General features: G+C 40.5%; 1 protein-coding gene across 1 annotated transcript in view; it reads right to left on the minus strand.

The window, feature by feature from the left end:
- ptprq (protein tyrosine phosphatase receptor type Q) overlaps window positions 1–17,436 on the minus strand; it is a 114,334-nt gene extending 96,898 nt beyond the window's left edge. Inside the window, exons 1-8 of the mRNA XM_055650929.1 lie at window positions 17,033–17,436; window positions 14,543–14,612; window positions 11,208–11,407; window positions 8,250–8,487; window positions 5,749–5,929; window positions 5,259–5,295; window positions 5,028–5,208; window positions 1,114–1,308 (exon numbers count right to left, since the gene is read on the minus strand). Coding sequence (XP_055506904.1) covers window positions 1,114–1,308; window positions 5,028–5,208; window positions 5,259–5,295; window positions 5,749–5,929; window positions 8,250–8,487; window positions 11,208–11,407; window positions 14,543–14,612; window positions 17,033–17,407 — 1,477 coding nt within the window. The 5' untranslated portion in view covers window positions 17,408–17,436. The remainder of the gene's footprint in view (window positions 1–1,113; window positions 1,309–5,027; window positions 5,209–5,258; window positions 5,296–5,748; window positions 5,930–8,249; window positions 8,488–11,207; window positions 11,408–14,542; window positions 14,613–17,032) is intronic.
- Between the last annotated feature and the right edge of the window lie 3,144 nt (window positions 17,437–20,580).

Consider the following 20,580-nt stretch of genomic DNA (forward strand, 5'->3'; position numbering starts at 1 on the left):
AATTTTTACTCGACATGTAGTATTTCAAAATAAGATTGTTATGCCGCTTCCTTGAAACAATACAATCAAAACCCACTTCATTAACCTAGTGGTGGTAATTTTATTTTTAAACACTGTTTTCCTCTTATTGTCATTGTATTCCGTTTCACAAATTAATCAATTCGGGTAAATAACATTGTTGACTCAATATTTTCTATGCTTCATTCAATCACCTTTTCATCTTTGTTTATTACATGGCCTGATAACAAGAGTCTCTAATCTGAAACAATATCTCTTTTCTCTTCCCATAGATGCTGCTTAACCTACCGAGTGTTTCCAGCAGTTACCCGTTTCAACCCATGAACGCAAAAAGTTGCAGTTGTAGATGTAGCCCAGGTCCATCGCACAGACCAGATGCTCCACCATTGACTCCATCTACACTTCAAGCTGCCTCGGAAAAGCAGCCAACATAACCATGTCCAGCTGAGTTACTCCAGCATTTTGTGTCTAGAATCAAAGATATATCCCACTCTGATCATTCCTTCTTCACCCTGCTACCATCCAGCAGAAGGTACAGACACTTGAAAGTGTGCACCAGAATACCCAGGAACAGCTTCTTCCCCTCTGTTATCAGGTTTTTGTATGGTCTTTTCGTCAGCTAGGATATTGTCCTACACGCCTGTACCCCCATTATGGACGTTGGACTTTGTCTATGGAACTGATGCGCTAAGATGCTGAGAACCATATCCTGCACTCTCCATCTTCCCCTTTCCTTTATCTATTGCAATTGAGTTTGACTTGATTGTATTGATGTACAGTATATCGGATAAGTTTGGAAAGCATGCAAAACAAATCGTTTCACTGTACCTCTGTACACATGACAATAATAAACCTAACTTCAGATTTATGGCATATAAAGATTTTGTGGCTTTCAAAGGCAACCCAGCCTACTTAGGTTCTATATTACCAATTATACTAATGTAACAATTTTATCTATATATAAATAATAGGATATATGACAAGATATCAATAACTTGTACAGGGCTGAATGTTTTAGTCTCAGCAAAGAAAAATTGGCTCATAAAATCTGACATTAGCAGAGGTATTGTTAAAAAAAACCTTACAATATCTAACTGAAATATAATGAAGTTAGTACCTGATGATTTTCCGTCAAGGTTATATTTTGTACAGATAGTTGAGACTCCAATAGAATGATTTTGATTTGATACTGAATAATTATTCCGTTTGGTTGACGAGGCTTTCCCCATTTTATTTTTGCTGATTTGCTTTCAACTTCTGTTGCCTTTAAATCAAACACTTCTCCTGGAACTAAAGAGCAGAATAATTATTTTTGACAAAACGTTGTGTGAAATTTGAGCCATAAATACCTATTAGAGAAGGTTCTCAACACAAAACGTCACCCATCCCTTCTCTCCATAGATGCTGCCTGTCAGACTGAGTTGCCCCAGCATTTTCTGTCTATCTTTGGTGTAAACCAGCATCTGCAGTTCCTTCCTACACAGTATCTATTGCAAAATTATTTTTAGTAATATACGCAGTATGTTGTCAGGCTCCTAGTCCATGCTATGATGGTTAATTTTATTTTGTGAAGCACATTTAATTAAAGGATTAGGCACGGTGCTTTGTTGGGGTGTAAGGATTTGGTACCAAATCCCAAACCCCCAATGATTTTAGTCATATTATAGGAAGATCCAACACATGTACGCCAATGTCTCTCCGTTCAATGTTAATCGCCCAGGAACCACCACAAGTTGTTCAAAGCCTCAAGGGCACAATAGAAATGATCAGATGTCCGACTCTTCGAAGCACAAGAGATCCGCAATGTTGAAATAATCAAAATTGAGGAGAAATATTCAAATAAAACAGAATAATTCCTCATGGATAATATGGATAAAAGCACAATTGTTTGATCCAGTTTAACAAAACAAAATACATGAGAATTAATAATCTTCCTGCAATCAATCTAATTTGCAGAATTCGGTAATTGATTCCAGCCATGGGTCTAAGTCCACATGTTCGCATTTGAATGATTCTTGAGAAACATTATACCGGGTCAGCCTCTGAGAAGTTGGACTGTGGTGAAGCAACAACAACTGACAGTAATTCTGAAGCTGCATCCAGAAGCTCTGAACATTCACCCCTTTCAGCGGGTTATACATGATACAGGACTACATCTACAACCTGAGAAGATTATTATTATAGTTCAGGCAGATTTTTCACACTTATGCTTAACTGGCAGCTGACATGTTGTAAGTGTGCCCATTGAAATTTCATGTTTCAGTTCCCCAGCTTCGCAGATGCCTGCAATTAATATTCCCCATGAGCTAATCAAACATATGATAACATATTAAATCCTATTTACAGTAATAATTAGAAACCTGAATATAGTTTTGTTTTAGCACGGAGAGTAGTATTCTTTTACATGAGTAGTATTATTGTATTTGTCTTTCTCTTTAATTTCTGTCAATTACTGCCATCTAATGGTGGCAGAATCTTACTCTGAAGGGAAACTTCAAATGCAAAGCAATCTCACAACAACAAAAATGTGGCAATGCTTTCCACTTGATAATTACACAAATTACATGAAAGAGAGAAAAAACAATAATGTAGAGAAATGAATTGTTGTCATTGTGTCCTACATACAATTGAAACAGCATTCTGTACTGTGTCCAAGTAAGAATTCCAGGAGGATATTTCAAATGAACTGCACACTAAGTGGATCAGAACACAGGACAGGAAGTTTGAAACACCGCATATACTGGCCAATATTAGCATGATCTGCCAAGTGTTGACACAACATAAGCACAAGAACAAGTACCTTATCTTTCTTCCAGAACCTTTGATGCATTTTTGGCTTTAACATTGATTATAATGTTCTTATCTAGAGCTCCCATTTTTCCTCTTTTTCAAGAGGGCGAGGGCAAGATATTAATTGTTGTTTGACACGTGCTTCCTGGGAATACACTGTGTTGATAGGATGGTGTGCATTCTTTTAGTGAAAAGGCTTCTTCTTCTAATTGGCTTCTCAGCTGCAGGAAGCTGATACATTTTACCCATCTCACCCTTTCACTGGTTTTCACTGTATCTCGGTACACGTGACAATAATAAACAAACCCTTCTATTGTGCTATTCACCAACAACATAATTCGTTCAAATATTCTGTGCCTCACATACATTTTCAATTTTAGTGACCCAGTCAGTGTGCCTAAGGTTGCAACCTATTTATATCATCTGCTATTCAACACTTTCCTACATTTCATGCAGATTTTCATTCACAAAAGGACACAAAGTGCTGGAATAACACAACAGGTCAGGCAGCATCTTTGGGGAACATGGATAGGTGACGTTTTGGGTCGAGACCCTTCTTTTGACTTTTCATTCAATTTACTTTGCTGAGACATGTGTTTGATTCTCAACATTTTGTCTTTATTAATATAATGTAATTCATCTGTAGTTTATTTTAGTTTCAAGGAGTCCAAACCTGAAACCTTAACTTATCTGTTTCCTCCACAAATAAAGCCTGACTTTCTGTTTGCTTCTGCAGTTCCCAATATCAGCATCCTTTTATTTTGCCTTGTTTTCTTAGGTTTAACATTAAAGACAACAAATGCCCAACAAATGTTGGTAATTTCAGAATCATATAATTGTCATCCTTGCAAATCCTGGCAAGCCATGTAAGAATGTTGTACATTCAGTGAAACACTTCTCATTCTTCTAAGCTCAATAGAGTACAGGTCTAGTCTTCATTGGTTCTCTTTGGCCATTTAATCCATCATTTCAGGAAACAATCTGGTTAACCTTTTTTGCACTCCCTCTATTGCAAGTACGTCTTTAGGAAAGAAAATGAGATGCGTACACAATATTCCAAATGTAGTCTTCCAGTGCCCTATATAATTGGAGCAAGATGTTGCTGCGGTGATGCTCAAATCTTTTGCTACAGTGGTTGCTGTACCACTTGCCTTTCTAATTGTTTACTGAATACACATTTTGACACCAGTGATTCTTATACAAAGATCATTTAGGTCAATCTGAATACAAACACCTTTCAATCCCTCATCATTTAAAAAATACTCTTTTTGTTTTTATTACACCGAAGTGGATGGACCTACCATTTTCCATATAATTTCCCATTTGCCATGTCCTATTTATTTAGTTAACTGCATATACCCTCCTCAAGTCTCTCTGTATTTGTGTCACAGCCCACCTCATTGGTAGAAATTGTATTGTGTACAGCGTTCACAATTTGCAGTTTCAGCTAATAATATAAATACCCATAAAGACCGATTTAATAACTCACTTTGTTATTATTACACTGCTAAAGCTCCATTTAACGATATATTTTATCAAGTTGCCCAAACATTCTGCTTTAAGATTGCAGATTGCATAAAGCAAGTATAACCGATAAAAGACAAACCGATGACTAACTGCTGATGCTGGTTTATACCGAAGATAGACACAATATGCTGGAGTGATTCAGCGAGATAGGCAGCATCTCTGGAGAGAAGGAATGGGTGACAATTTGGGTCAAGATCCTTCCTCAGACTGAGTCAGGGGAGAGGGAGACTAGAGATATAGAAGAGTGAGGTGTAAAAACAAGACATTAACGGGATTGTGGATCGCATTTATGTGCTCAAATAATAATATATTCTTATTGGTAACATAGAGGGGCAAAAATGAAATTAAAAAACTGCATGTGACAATGGAAGCTTTAAATGGGATGCATTGTTATTGCCACCGGTTTAGTTGTGACTTTGGGAAGCAAAATGATGTATTTTTTATAACCATAAAAGTGAAACAAAATACGAGTTTAAAAAAAAGCCTTACTTATACATTTGGCAAACAAAATTACAAAGGAACATTCTATAGATATATTTAATAAAATTTGTCATCAGCAATAATATTACTGGTGCAATTGAGGAGTTTAGAAAAAGTTGTTTGACTTTAATTCCAATCGCTAAACTAAACAAGCATACTAATTACAAAATTAATACTGTTTTTGTGAATCGAAGTAAGTTTACACCAGTTACCTTCAGATGATGTTGTGATTTTAACACTGGTCTTTGGTCCAGCTCCCACCACTGTCTCAGCAAATGCAAACACTTCATATTTTGTAAATGGTAGCAGGTTAGTAAAAATATATGCCATCTCTCTGGTGCTGTTCTGGGACATTTGCCCTAAATACAAAACAAAATTACATTTAACTATTTTCTAACCAATTATGAATTATCAACAAAAATAAAACTCCCTATTCATGTTACTTGCAATATATTTAGAGCATACAATTCTATCTTCCATCTTAAATCAAATATAATTCAATGCAAACAGTGTGGAAAAAAACCCTAAAAACTAAAGCACAGCACAGCACAGGAATGCCAACCCCCCTCACACCTCAAACTCCATCTGCCATTTGTCTGCCCATTTCCACAGCTGATCTATATCCCACTGTATCTTCTGATGGTATTCCTCACTGCCTGTAAAAGCAATTCTGCTATTGTCGGCAATCTTCCTCACCAACCCATCTACATTTATGTCTAGGTCATTTATATATATATATCACAAACAGCAGGAGTCCAAGCACAGATCCATACGGAACTCCACTGGTCACAGACTTCCAGCCACAATATCTACCTTCCACCACAACCCTCACAGTTGCAGAGCAGCTGGCATGAAATTCTTTTAAGAAAACACTATTGCCTAAATGCAACATTCAAAAGAGAAAAATATGTTTCCCCGGAAACTGCTATTTACATTAATTTAAATGTTGTAAATTGAACACACAAGTAAAACTCACACCACTTACCTAATGGGTTCACTAGTTCAACTCTATAAAAGAGCCTTCCTGTAATTGTTGGTGGTGGATCCCAGTTCACCATGAACGACCTTGATGCAATCTTACTAACAATTAAGTTTTGAGGTGGTTCTTCTGGAACTGCAAGAACACATTTAACACCTTTACAATACAATACAATACAATACGGTTTATTTGTCTTACCTTACCTTAACAATCATTGACTATTCATTGCACAAATAGACTAAAAGACAAGCTGAGATATTTCTTTGTGCCTGCAGAGGCACATTAAATGTGTAGTGAGTGTTGATTCGAGTTCCGCAGCAGTGCAATTCCACTAGACATGAAACCCAAGAAATTGTGCTGAGAACAAGCCTTGCACAATTTACATTTATTTAATTCACCTCTTCCTCACATCCAAGTGCACGAAGGCCTGATAAAGAATTTCAAGACAAGATTTTTACTTAAATTTAGGCCTGTTGAGCATTTAGAAATATTATGTAAATTAAAAAAATGATAATCATAATTTTAATTGCACAGTTAAACAATATAATAACTCCTTTGAATTAAATGAAGCTAATTTTTTTATTTTTGTATATGTAGTTATTTAAATGGCAGAAACACTGAGAAATATTCAGAGTATTTTTGAGAGTTTCAGAACCAGATAAGCTAGTGCCATTGTCCTGCTGTCTGTCAATATTTTAAAGTTTGGAGCATTGCCAGGGATATTAATCATTCCAAGGATGCTTAGGTCTGTGTAACATGGTTCTGGGTTGGGACCCCTCTAAGGTAAGAACCATGCCTATCTTTTCGCTTTTGGACCTTTGGATTCCCTCCCAACCGTACCGATCATAATACTGCACCCAAGTAGCTCCATCTCCAACCCGGCATTTCCTCCCAATCCTTGGATTAGCATAGATACATCCCAAATCCCTCACCAACCCAGCAATCCACAAAAGGCTCTGGGTGGGCCACCCTTGTCATTTCTCTGCCTGGTGACCCTATGGCTGACCATACCGCAACATACCAAGCAGCTTATACAATCCATCTAATCCAAAGCACCCTCCAAGCTGTACTGTACTCACAACCATGGACTCTCCAACCTAACTTCTGTATGTAGCAGCAGATCTAGGAAGCATATTTTTGTAGGTGAGATTAATGATCTGACTGAGGTTTGATGTTATGGACCTGAATATTACAATTGTTGTCGTCACTGCACATCCACATAATTTACCCATTTGTATACACAGGAACCCCGGGGCATCATGCTATCCAGTGAATATAGTAATGTGCAACAATCTCCAAACTGCACATAGCATCAACATTTTCATCTTCCTTTAATCAAGCGACCATTATATGTATATTTCCAGCCAGCATATTTCTTTCTCCTCAGTCTTTCCATTTCATCCCTTTCCATATGCACCTCGTCTGGACAAATCAGGCATTATTAACAAACCTCCACTGCCCTCTCTCAGCTGTATCACCACTTATGTGTCTCCCCATCTGTTCACAGACCAAAATATTCACATTTTTCTCTCCACCTCTCCCCATCCTTAGGCATAAAAAAAGGATGATTGATTTCTAACATTTGCTAGTTCTGAAGAAAGGTCATCGTAGAAGATAGAACAGAACAGTGCAAGAACTGACACTTCTGCCCACAGTCTCTGCTGAACCCGATGCCACTAATCCTTTATGCTTGCACTTGATCTGTATCCCTCCAATCCATGCATATTCATATGTATTTTTAAAAGCCTCTTAAATGCAACTATTGTATCTGCCTCCATCACCACCCTGAGCAGCTGTTTTCAGGCATCCACCATTCTCTGTTTTAAAAATAAAATGTGTCCTGCACATCTCCTTTAAAGTATGCTCACCCCACTTTAAAGTTATGACCTCTAGTATTAGACATGTTCACCCTGGGAAAAAGGTTCTGACTGTCTACCCTATCTATACCTCTCATCATTTTATAAACTTCTATCAGGACTCCCCTCAGCTACTGACACTCTAGTGAAAATAATCCAAGAGGGTTGCACTTGAATCCAATCTGGACCCTCTTTTTCTCCACAAATGCTGCACCATCTTCTGATAAATCCCAGCATTTTCTGCATTTCTTTTATAATATACACATAAATGATGCCTAAAATTATATAAATATTGTTCCAAACAGAAACAAACAAATGCCTTGCCCAAGTTACAAGCTGTGTCCTTATTTTTACGTCTATGATAATAAATCTTAATGTTTTTTATGGTCTCACTGCCTGTCCACATACATTCCCAGAGCAATTTGTGGTCCTCGCTCTTTGTAACATGTACAAAATTACATCTTTGGCTTAAAATATTTCACTGGATACGCAAAATGTTCACACTTTATCAATTGGTTCTTTAAAATAAAAAGCTGTAACGAATGCATGAAGAAATGCACATTTAAAATAAGAACACAAATTATTCATTATAGACTCACTCCATTCAGGGGTTCTGAATAGAGCACTTGCTGCTTGGCCTTCTCCTTCCTTTGTGAATGCAGATACCTCACACAGGTAAGTGGTGTAGGATTTCAGGTGACCCACCACAATACTGGCAGACTCAGGTGGTAAATCTTCATGTATTATATATCCTGATGTGGATGCTAAAAATACATTACTTGGATGAGGGGAAGATGAAGTCAATGATCCAGGGGTGGTACCTGTTGGACTGCCATCCTACATAACAGAAATTAATAATTAATTATACTGTAACACTCCTTAGTATTTAGAGCAATTGAAACGTTTAAAAGAAAATTCAGATATTGGAAACCAAAAATAAAATCAGAAAATGCCATTAATATGTGAATCATGCCCTGATGAAAGATCATCAACCTGAAATATTAACTGTTTTATTCTTCACAGATGCTGCTGGGTTTGCTGAGCAGTTCCAGCCTATTCTGCTTATATCTTAAGGGCCTGTCCCACTGTACGAGGTAATTCAAGAGTTCTCCCGAGTTTCCCCGATTCGAACTCGGAGAATTACGGTTTATAGCCATTCGTAGGTACTCGGGGCTCTCGTGGACATTTTTCACAGTGCTGAAAAAACTTCACGAGCTACCGCGTTTCCCCGAGTACGTGCCATTAGCATTACGAGCTGCTACGGGACATCCATGAGCTCCGATGTAGCCGTTACATACATGCCATATGCTTACCACGAGTTTGATTATTTTTTTAAAACTCGGGAGAGCTCTTGAATTACCTCGTACAGTGGGACAGACCCTTTAATAGTAATAAGTCTGATGTTCTGGGTTGCTTAATAAAGTATGGGGCAGAAACCATGTGCTACAGTTTGGGTTGTTATCATGAATCAAAAGTGGCAATCACGCATGTACATGTAAATTCTCATCCACTCAGAAAGCACCTTGTTTATTTTACTAATCCCAAAGTATGAACCAAGAACAATTACGTCTTTAAAACTGTTGGTTCATAAATCTGATGTTAATGGCTTAAGGTAGCAATTTGACATCCATGACCACATTAAGTATACAATGCATTCTTTGCACCTTCTACTCTGTTTCTGCAGGTTTTGAGTTTTCAGAGATACAGTGTGGAAACTTCTGTATCTTCCTTCGGCCCATCATGTCCGTGCCGACCGAAGATTACCTGAACACTAATTCCATGTTATCCTAGTTTTGCATCCGATACACTCAGGGCAATTTACAGAAACCAATTAACCTACAAACCTGCACGTCTTTGGAATGTGGGAAGAAACTGGAAAACCCAGACAAAAACAAGCGGTCACAGGGAGAACACACATACTCTGTGCCGACCACACGTGTAGTCAGGATCAAACACGGGTCTCTGGCGCTGTGAGGCATCAACTTTACCGCTGCGCCACTTTGCCGCCTTTCAGTATAACTAATCCCATTGTTTTAAGTCATGTATGAAAAAAGCTTCAAGATGGATAAGCGTGCACTAAATCCATTATACCACTGGTCAAACAACCTACCCAGAATAAAGTGAGAATGTAAACTTGACAGTAAGATTAAAAGTATATCCATTCAAGGATGTTGAATTGAAAAAATAAACAATTTTATTTTAGTATACAGGCCTATAAAAGTTATTTATTATAGTTTAACCCAGGAGAATTTCATATATAACCTGCTTTGTGAACTGGTATACAGGGAAATTCAGCAATATTCCATGTTGCCTTGAGAGATACAAAGAGACCATTTTGATCCATCAAGTCTATGCTGCCATCGCATTTCCATGTTTGTTTTCCCTGTTTCCTTCCTTCCCCACATTCCCAACAAATCACCCTAGATTGTAACCACTACCTACACATCAAGGGTAAGTTACCACGGCCAATTAATCTTCCAAACTGCACGTTTATGATAAGAAATCAGCACATTCAGTGTAAACCGACATGATCACAGGGTAAACGTGCAAACACCATGCAGACAGCACCGGAGGTTAGGGTTGAACCCACAGTGAACAGTGAAGCAATTGCAAAATGAGCTGTGCCACTTTATGCAGTGAATCATGGCATAACGATAGAGCAAGATGGATGTAATTTAGAATAAAAGCCAGTAACATTTTCACAGAATTTGACGGGAAGCAAGTATTTGTTGTCCCCAAAGTGACTGCCTAAAACAAAGACTAAGTGAAACTTCGATACAATGTGTAGGAAGGAACTGCAGATGATGGTTTAAACTGAAGATAGACACAAAAAGCTGGTGCAACGCAGCGGGTCAGGCAGCTTCTCTGGAGAAAAGGAGTATGTGACGTTTCGGGTTGAGATCCTTCTTCAGACTGAGAGTCAGGGAAAAGGGAAACGAGAGATATAGACGATGATATAGAACAAATGAATGAAAGATACACAACAAGTAACAATGATCAAGGAAAGGTGGAGCCACAATGTTCCATTGTTATTGTAGCCTAGGTGATAATGAGTTACACAGGCAGTGAAACTCAACAGGGCGACAGTGAAACTAGTATGATGACTCGGGTTGGGGAGGGACAGAAAGAGGGGGGGGGGGGGGTGCAAGGGGTTATTTGAAGTTAGAGAAATTAATATTCATTAGCTGCCCAAGCAAAATATGAGGTGCTGTTCCTCCAATTTGCATTTGACTTCACTTTGACAATGGAGGAGGCCCAGGACAGAAAGGTCAGTATGGGAATGGGAGGAGGAGTTCAAGTGTATGGCAACCGAGAGACAATGTATGCAGCTTACACCTCTTTCTGATCATTATACGGTATGTAATATCTATGTAATTTTAAGACTAAATTGTTTTAAGATATAGATTGGTACTCTAATCAATTATTGCAAAATGTTGTGAAAAATGCAAACTATATTTTAATAATCATTTTCGTGACAATGACATACATTCTTGAAATAAGTCCATGGCTTTAGCTATAAGAATATGAAATCATCTCTTCAGTCCCTTGTCACTTACCTCACATTGCAGTAATGTGCTTGGGAAAAGTGTTTCACCATTCACTGACATATTTTTTGATATCTGTCCTGTTCTCACAGACTTGATAATGATGCTGAAATGTGTAATTCTTCCATTTGGCCGTTTAGGTAAAAACCACGTCACATTGGCAGCTGAGTGATTGACTGCTTTTGCAGTAAGAGATAAAACTTGTCCAGGAGCTAGGAAACATGAGTTAGAAAGTAAATAAATAAATGGCCTGCAAATAGTTTCCTCAAATCTGACTTTTTATGAAAAACATTCTTCATCATCCATCCAGAATGAAACTAATATTTTTTATCAGACATCCGTACATTATTGCCAAAACTCTACATTTTAAAATACATGCAAGGTGAAATGAAAATATAATTGTGCTCCTATTTTAAATATGAACTCCACCCTACACATTCTTGGCAGATGAAGATCAAACTGCCTGCTCAACCTACCTGCCTTAAACCAGGCTGCTTGCTAACATCTTCTCCAAACCTACAATGACCTATTCTACATTTTCCTTGAACTCCATTCCTGTTGTCCTATTTTCACAACTTAGAAACTTTATCTATGTATCTCCCTCTCCCCTGAAGGGTCTTGACCCGAAATGTCACCCATTCCTTCTCTTCAAAGATGCTGCCTGTCCCGCAGAGTTGCTCAAGCATTTTGTGCCATGCTTGCTAACATCGATGAGTGGATAGATGCGGGAGCCACCAAATATTATCAGTAGTGAGTGGGTAGAGAGGAACCGCAGGTGGTGGATAATACTGGGGTGGATAATACAGGGATAATACAAAATGCCGGAATAACTCAGCAGATCAAGCTGCATCTCTGGAGAAAAAGAATGGATGATATTTCAGGTCGGATATTTCTTAATACTGAAAGATAATGGTGGATGGGGGGGGGATACTGGAGACGAGAAAAGACCAGAATGAAACAAGGCTGGCAACTGATGACCACAGGCTGGGTGGAGTCCATAATGGTCCATTGTTGGGGAAGATGCGCTAACAACAGGGATACAAGGATGCAAACAGTAGTACTAGAAGGACAACTGGGGTTGGAGAGGGTGGAGGAGGAAAAGGAATGCAGGAGTTACTTGAAATGAGAGAAATCAAAATTCATACCGCTGGGTTGTAAGCTGCCCAAGCAAAAATATGAGGTGCTGTTCCTCCAATTTGTTTGTGGCCTCACTCTGACAGTGGAGGAGGTCCAGGGCAGAGAGGTCAGTGTGGGAATGGGAAGGGGAGTTAAAATGTTTGGCAACCAGGAGATCAGGTAGGTGTTTCAGCAAATGAACTAAATCTACTTCACAAATATCCTTGTATGGTGCCAAAAGTTATTCCTCATTAAATATTTTCGCTGCATCAAATCAATCATAGAATTAAATATGATCAAATATCTAGGGGTTCAAAAACAGAAATATTTGAAGGTAGATGTTTAAAAAAGTTGAAAAAAATGTCAGAAAATTCATGGAATTAACACAAAAGTATTCAACTCTCATCAAGGTTTGCGCCAGTGTCAAGGATAGAATGATGATGTTTTCAGATGATGTTTGCTAATTGCACATTCAGGCAGCCCAGCCATAATCGACTCATCTACCATCCCCCCACCCCCACAACACTTAAACCAACCCTCCTCTCAACAATCAGATCCAGAATAAGATCCTGGGAAATATGGATCACCTTCCATATCTTAGAAGCCATCTCTCAACCAAAGAAGAGGTCAATGACAAGACTCACCACCAATAGGACTGATAAAAAGAGTATTTAAAAATTAAGATCTCATAACTGGACAATGGTCATAAACATCTAGACAATAGTGATCCCCATCCTCCTGTACATCTGAGACATGGACTACCTACAGAAAGCATCTCAACCCATTGAAAAGCGTAGCATGAATGCAATCCCTTAAAAATCCTCCAAATCCATTGGCTGGAATTATGAAGCAATATCGCCATCCTCTCCCAGGCAATAAATATTCCCATCATCAAGCTTCTGATCATCCTCAACCAGTTCCAACATGCAGGACATACTATCTGCAAGTCGGGCCACAAACTCCTGGATCCAGAACTCCATTCTGAACTCCAATACAGCAAGGTATTTCCAGGATGACATCTAGGTGCTTACTTACTGTATCACCTCCTTGTGAAAATGTAATACCCTCACCAAGCCATGGGAATTCCTGGCCCATAACTTTCAAAGGATGGATGAGCAATTGGGAAAACAATGAGCATCTTGGAAGCATGTGGAAGCCATTATCAAACAATGAAAGCAGCACATACCAGTCTCACCTGTGACATAATCTACACCCTGTGTGCTTCAGCCACCTTAGAACACAATAATCTTGGCAGCAAGTAAGTTATGCTGTAATTTGAGGAACCAAATAAGAAGATGGAGAAGAGAAACATGGAGTGCAAGACTAAGAAAATGATGGTAAAGTTTTATGGATTATAGTTGGAGAATTTTGTCTTTTTTCTGGCCACCATTCTATAGAAGAATGCCATTGCCTTGCCGACAAGACAGAAAAGATTTACCAAAATTATGTCTGAGAAAAAAACCTTTGTTACTTGCAGAGATGAGAGAAGCTTCCTCTCAAAGAGAAAAAGTTGAAGAGAGGTGTCCAAAATATGCAAACGGTTTTTGAGAGAATAAATAAGAAGAACCTGGTTCCATTGGAAGTAGGATCAGAGATCAAAAGACCTAAATCTAAGATAATTTGCAAAGTACGGGAGGTAATATAAGATATACACAAAAAGCTGGAGTAACACAGCAGGTCAGACAGAATCTCTGGAGAAAAGGAATAGGTGATGTTTCAGGTTGAGACCCTTCTTCAGACAGAATATGTGCCTTTTAAGCAGTGGACAGATTTAAAAGTAACTCTCTAAAGGAAGTTGGACATTAATTTGACAAGGAACAATTTGCAAGGTCATGGGTAAAGAGTGAGAAGGGATTAACTTGCAGAGACACAAGAGTCTGCAGATGTTGGAATATGGTGCAAAACACAAACTGCTGGAAGAACTCAGCGGGTCAGGCAGCATCTGGGAGGGGGGGTAGAGGGTGGAAGCTCCACAATGGATGCTGCTCGACCCGGAGTTCATCCAGTAGTTTGTGTTTTGAACTAACTTGAGACCTGCCATGTGTCTGATGAAATAAATGGTCTACTCCACTGTACCATTCCATAAATTTGAAAGGCCTTTTAAATACGATGTTATGATGTTTTGTTTTACTTCTTCATTGTTCAATAATCAGTAGCATTTGATATCGATAATTTGAAACAGTGGTGAACTAAGGACAGTTACAATATTAAAATTATTGGAATGAACTCACTGGTTTCTGCAGTTACCACATGACGAAAGCTACTAAAAGCTCCAATGCCTGCACTGTTCTCAGCTGCAACCTAATAAATGAAAAGATGTACAATTATTATATTTAATTCAATTCAAATTATAAATTGGCAGCATTTATTGTGACAGAATAAACTTTGTGACAAATAAATACTATAAGTGCCTCATAATCTGAATTTGGGTTTGAAGAAAATTAAAAGTTCATTGACATGACAGAAATCAGTTTAGTTTATTGCCACGTGTACTGAGGTACAGTGAAAAGCTTTTGTTGCATGCTAACCAGTCAGCAGAAAGACTACATGATTACAATCGAGCCATTTTATACATGATAAAGGTAAAGCCGGTAAAGTCCGATCAAAAATAATCCGAGGGTCACCAATGAGGTAAATAGTAGTTCAAGGCTGCTCTCTAGTTGTGGTAGGATGATTCAGTTGCCTGATATCAGCTGGGAAGAAACTGTCAAAAATGTGACCAATCATTTTTAGATGTTTTACAGCACAGCAGGTTTGGCGGCAATAGTTGTTGCTATAAAGATGTGTGAGGAAATGTCAGGCTTATTAATGGACTCATTTTGTAAGTGAACATTGTTATATAATGAGCAAACAGTATTCAGAAGTAGATGATGTCTGTACAGATAATGACATTATTTTGACGGCATTTTTATTGAAGTGGACCATACAGCCTAGTGATGTAGGTCAGGAATAGTGGAGTGTGTAGGCATTATGCAAAATGAACACAGCCACTGTACAAATTGTACATATCCTACCTCACTGGGCTTCATTCAAAGAAATAGAACCCATGAATTATTTTAGTACAAAATAATGTATAATTTTTTTTTCCAGACTTTTTTCAGATTATGACGCCTTCCAGAGAGCCGCTGAGAAGCCGAGGTCAGAGCCCCTCGGGTCGTAGCCCAGGCCTCACGGGCCAGAGGTGCAGCCTCGTGAGTCAATGAAGCCCGCAGGCAACAGCCCCTGGGTCTGCGGAGCCCGCGGCTGGGGCCTGAGTCGGCGCCATGGAGCCGTCTGGAGAAGGCCTGGCCTGCGAGAGTGGACAGGTGGGTGCGGCAGTCGATGGTGGTGCCGACTGACGGATGAGGACGGACCACGTGGAAGTGAAGACGCCGCTGCCGGAGGAAGGAACAATGGATGACCCAGCGTGGGGGGAATGCTATGAGGGAGGGGGAGGGGGAGAGAACAAAGAGGGACCTAGTGTGGCAGTACTTTGTAACTTTGTAAGCAACCATTATGGGCAACTATTTGCATACCTTATGTATGCAAGCAAAGAATTTCACAAAGACTTGTCACATGTGACAATAAAGTATTCAATTGAATTCAATTCAATTCAATAAAATAAACCGTTTCCCTGAGGCAAGATGAGTAGACCCAACGATGCAGAAACAGATAACACCAGCAACCAAAAATATTTCAATACATATTCTTTCAAAAATAACATTTTTTCAAAGGTCAAAGCTTTTATGATTCTTTACATTCATTATGAATGGAAAGACATACTGGATTGTTGATTTCAGATTATATTATGTTTTATTGGAAAAAACTATTAAAACTGCTCTTACACTGTACTAATCAAAGGTTAGCTCTCAGTTCATTCAATGGAAAATTGAGCCGTAGGATTTGACCAATTCCCAATTTTATTTTTAGTTGGTTTGTTTTGACCAGTTTATTGTTCTAAATAGACAATAGACAATAGGTGCAGGAGTAGGCCATTCAGCCCTTCGGGCCAGCACCGCCATTCCATGTGATCATGGCTGATCATCCCCAATCAGTACCCCGTTCCTTTTCCCCATATCCCCTGACTTTGCTATCTTTAAGAGCCCTATCCAGCTCTCTCTTGAAAGCATCCAGAGAACCTGAGGCAGAGAATTTCACAGACTCGCAACTCTGTGAGAAAAAGTGTTTCCTCGTCTCCGTTCTAAATGGCTTACCCCTTATTCTTAAACTGTGGCCCCTGGTTCCGGACTCCACCAAATTGTTCCAAATATTGATGAAAATCTGGGGATGTGTACTAATGTTCTGACTACATGTGGTCTGTGTGAGACTCTATTTTCCTGCTTCGAAAATATATAAGACATGAAGAAGCACAATTGAATTGAGCAAACAAAAATTGTTTAAAAACCATGACACGACTGCTATTCTTTGCAACACTCAGGACACTACTAGGAAAGGAAAAGACTGGGATATATATAAGGCTTTATATATATCACAGACTGCAGAAGTCCCAGCCTTGATACCTGTGGACTTTCACTGGTCACAGACCTCCAGCATGAATATTCCACCATAACCTTTTGTCTTCTATCAGTAAGTCAGTTCTGCTTCCATATGTCGAAATCACTGCTAATCCTGAGCATTTTAATTTCCAGGATCAGTCTACCACGGGGAACGTTATCAAATGCTTTAATGAAATCCATGTAGACCACATCCACCACTCTATCCTTATCGATCACCTATGTCACCTCCTCAAAAATCTCAGCCAACTCATTGTCTCTGTCAATGCAGTCTTTGTGATAAAGGAAGATTGCGAGTAAAATTTGCAGTGACTCGCTGGCGACTCGCTTTACAAAATACGGCAAAAGAAACAGTCTTACCCGAATTTTATAAGTTGTGCCCGGTTTTAGATTGTTGAGAAGAAACTCTGTAGTGTCTGCATTTGTTGAAACTTGGATGAAGTCGGCTTGCTGTATAGGACAAACCTCTTTGTACTCCACCATATAGGATAAAATTCTTCCATTTGTCTGAGAAGGGATATTCCATGTCAGCATTATAGCAGTTGCACCAATGAGGCCCACTGCCAGAGCATCAGGAGAGACTGCATCTGTTAAACAGAACATATTTCTCACCAAATAAAGAGCTTGCAGTGTTGCATATTCCTGAATTATAGACCATTGTCTCAACAACTTTACAACATACATTATGAAGAAGAACAGAATAACATTAAGGTTTAATATTGCATCATATATGTTTCCACATTATCGGAGTATTCTGTCTACCACAAAATAAAACAAAAATAGTAGTCAGATTTTTTTGTGCACTGATATACTAATAGTTCCACATAGCTAAAAATGGTTTACAAGATAGTTACAAATCATCACGCAAAAAGAACTTTAATAAAGCTTTGATCTGGCAGTTCATGACACTTTTATGTTGCCTCAGATTTTTACTGCTGTAAGACAAACCAAAACAGCACTGCTCTATATTACTCAAAGTGTCCCCTGTGATGTCAATGAACTAAATGCTTTCCTCCTTGTCCTTCCCAAACTGACTGCAGCCTTGGACACAACTGACCACACCATTTTCAGCAATGCTTCTCCATGGTCAGCAGCTACTTCTATTCAGATTTATCCATCCTCAGAGAATTATTGACAGTAATTCCTCTTCATGCATCTGCACTCTTTGTAGCTCTTCCTCAGAAGGTCATACTTGACCTCTTTCAATAGCTTATCTGTGTACTGCCCATTTGGAAAATCAGTCAAGACCTTGACATTGGCTTCTCCATGTAAAGACATAAGGTTTGTAGGTTAATTGGCTTGGGTTTGTATACTTGGTATAAGTGTAAACTGCCCTAGTGTGTGTAGTATAGTGTTAATGTTCAGGGATCGCTGGTTGGCATGGACGCGGTAGGCCGAAGGGCCTGTTTCCGCACTGTATCAGTAAAAAACCAAAATTAAAACTAAATTCAAGACTCACGACCTTTGTTGTCAAGTCTCAACAAGATAGTGTGCCACGTATGATCTAAAGTATCCTTGCTGGGATATCATTTTCATATTTTATATATCTCATGGCTCACATCCCCAGTAAATAATAATAATAATAATGGATGGGATTTATATAGCGCCTTTCTAGATACTCAAGGTGCTTTACATCGCATTATTCATTCACTCCTCAGTCACACTCGGTGGTGGTGAGCTACTTCTGTAGCCACAGCTGCCCTGGGGCAGACTGACGGAAGCGTGGCTGCTAATCTGCGCCTACGGCCCCTCCGACCACCACCAATCACTCACACACATTCACACACAGGCAAAGGTGGGTGAAGTGTCTTGCCCAAGGACTCAACGACAGTATGCACTCCAAGCGGGATTCGAACCGACTACCTTCCGATCGCCAGCCGAACACTTAGCCCATTGCACCATCTGTCGATCCATGTAGAGTCATTTAAAAATCTTTATAAGTTAATACCTAAGCCCTGGGGACAAATTAAAGCATCTGAACACTTAAGGGCCTGTCCCACTTTCCCGGGCTGCTCACGAATTCTCCTGAGTTTTCCCCTTGATTCAAACTCAGAGAATGTTCGTAACGGGTCGGTAGATGTATCGTAGCGGCTCGTTATACCAGCCGTAGGTACTCAGGGCATTAAATGTTGCAATTTTTCTCCTCCCGACTATCTTTTTACTCGTGGACATTTTTTATCAGGCTGGAAAAAACGTCCCGACTTACCTGATGCCCCGAGTACCTACGGCTGACATAACGAGCCGCTATGATACATCCACGGACTCCTACGGCCTCCTACAGACCCGTTACGAGCATTCTCCGAGTTTGAATCAAGGGGGAAACTCGGGAGAATTCGTGAGCAGCTCGGGAAAGTGGGACAGGCCCTTAAATCTTAGGCCACGCTTGCTGCAAGCTGAGATTTTATTGTGATATGCCCCTAGTGGTCACTCAATGCCATGACCAGCTGCTCCATGGGCCATAAGATTTCCAAAGCAACATTACCCTCCTCGCCCCTTTCATCCTCCCTCCATGAATTTGTCACATTTCCTCTCCCCCAAGAGTGGCCACAAGGGGCACACCCATGTTCCCTCATCTCCTTCGCAGCCTCTGGTTCTCATGGAGAGACAGAGCTTCACGTTAATTGACTGCCAATGATTTTCTTATAACTAAGTGTGTGAATGATCCTGCATGTGCCTAATTTTACTTCGGAGTCACGTGAGTGACTACGTGAAGAACCCACCCAGCGCGCAGGCGCGGCATTACGTCAGCAGCGCAACAGCGGCAGCAGCTGGAGCCAGGCTCTCCAGCGGCAGCATAAAGACCAGACTCCAGGTAAGTGTCTTTTGTGTTTACAGAGTCGCTAAACGGAGGAAATACAATGGCTTCCCGAAAGCGACCAGCAAGGAGGACTGCCTGCCCAACTCCACCCGAGGAGGGGTCAATATCTGGGCGGCAGCCACCAGCGGCGGAGGAGCTGTTTCGACGCTCCCGCACACCCGAAGCCGAGCCGCTCCCTGTGCCGCCGATTACGACGCCCCGCACAGGGAGGAAAGCAACACGCAAATCAGACCGGCCGGTGATCTCCGACTCGTCGGAGGAAAGGGAACGCTCTCCACCGGTGAAACGGGGAGACAGCCGCATCAGCTGCATGAGGCAGCTGCTTGAGCAGATGCTCGACGAGGAGATGCGGGCTAGGCATCTCCAAGGAGGACGGGCTTTGGCCTCCTCCAAACCGTCGCCACACCCTTCTGTTCCCTCTCTGTTCGAGGGCAGCAAGGGAGGCCAGGACTGGGCTGGCCTATCACAAGGGCAGGCGGACGACAGCACAAGTATGCCGGGCGAGCTGGAGAAAGAAGAGCTGCTGGGTGTTGTCAGTCGGTACGCGGTGCCCCCGACGGCCGGGATGATACTACCACCAAGGATGGCAGCCAGTATCATCAACCTCTCCAACAAGCCCTTGCAGGAGAAGGTCGTACAGGCGGCCCTTGACACCTATACAGCGCCGCAAAACTGCGAGGCGCTGCGGGTGAAGACCGTGAACGGCCAAATATGGAACCAGCTGGGGCAGCAGATCAGGACTCAGGAGGTCAAAATGCAACGAATCCTGAAGCTCCACACTGCAGCCATTACCGCCTTTGCTCGGTCCGTCGGAGACGCAGAGCTCTCTACACCCCAGCAGGATGTGCTGGCGTTAATGTGCAACACGCAGTACGAACTTAATAACCTCCGGCGTGAAAACATCAGGCCTGCCCTCAACCCCAAATACGCGGGCCTCTGCAAAGCTCCGGCGCCAGAA

This window comes from Leucoraja erinacea, chromosome 19, assembly GCF_028641065.1.
Source record: "Leucoraja erinacea ecotype New England chromosome 19, Leri_hhj_1, whole genome shotgun sequence".
NCBI lineage: Eukaryota > Metazoa > Chordata > Chondrichthyes > Rajiformes > Rajidae > Leucoraja > Leucoraja erinaceus.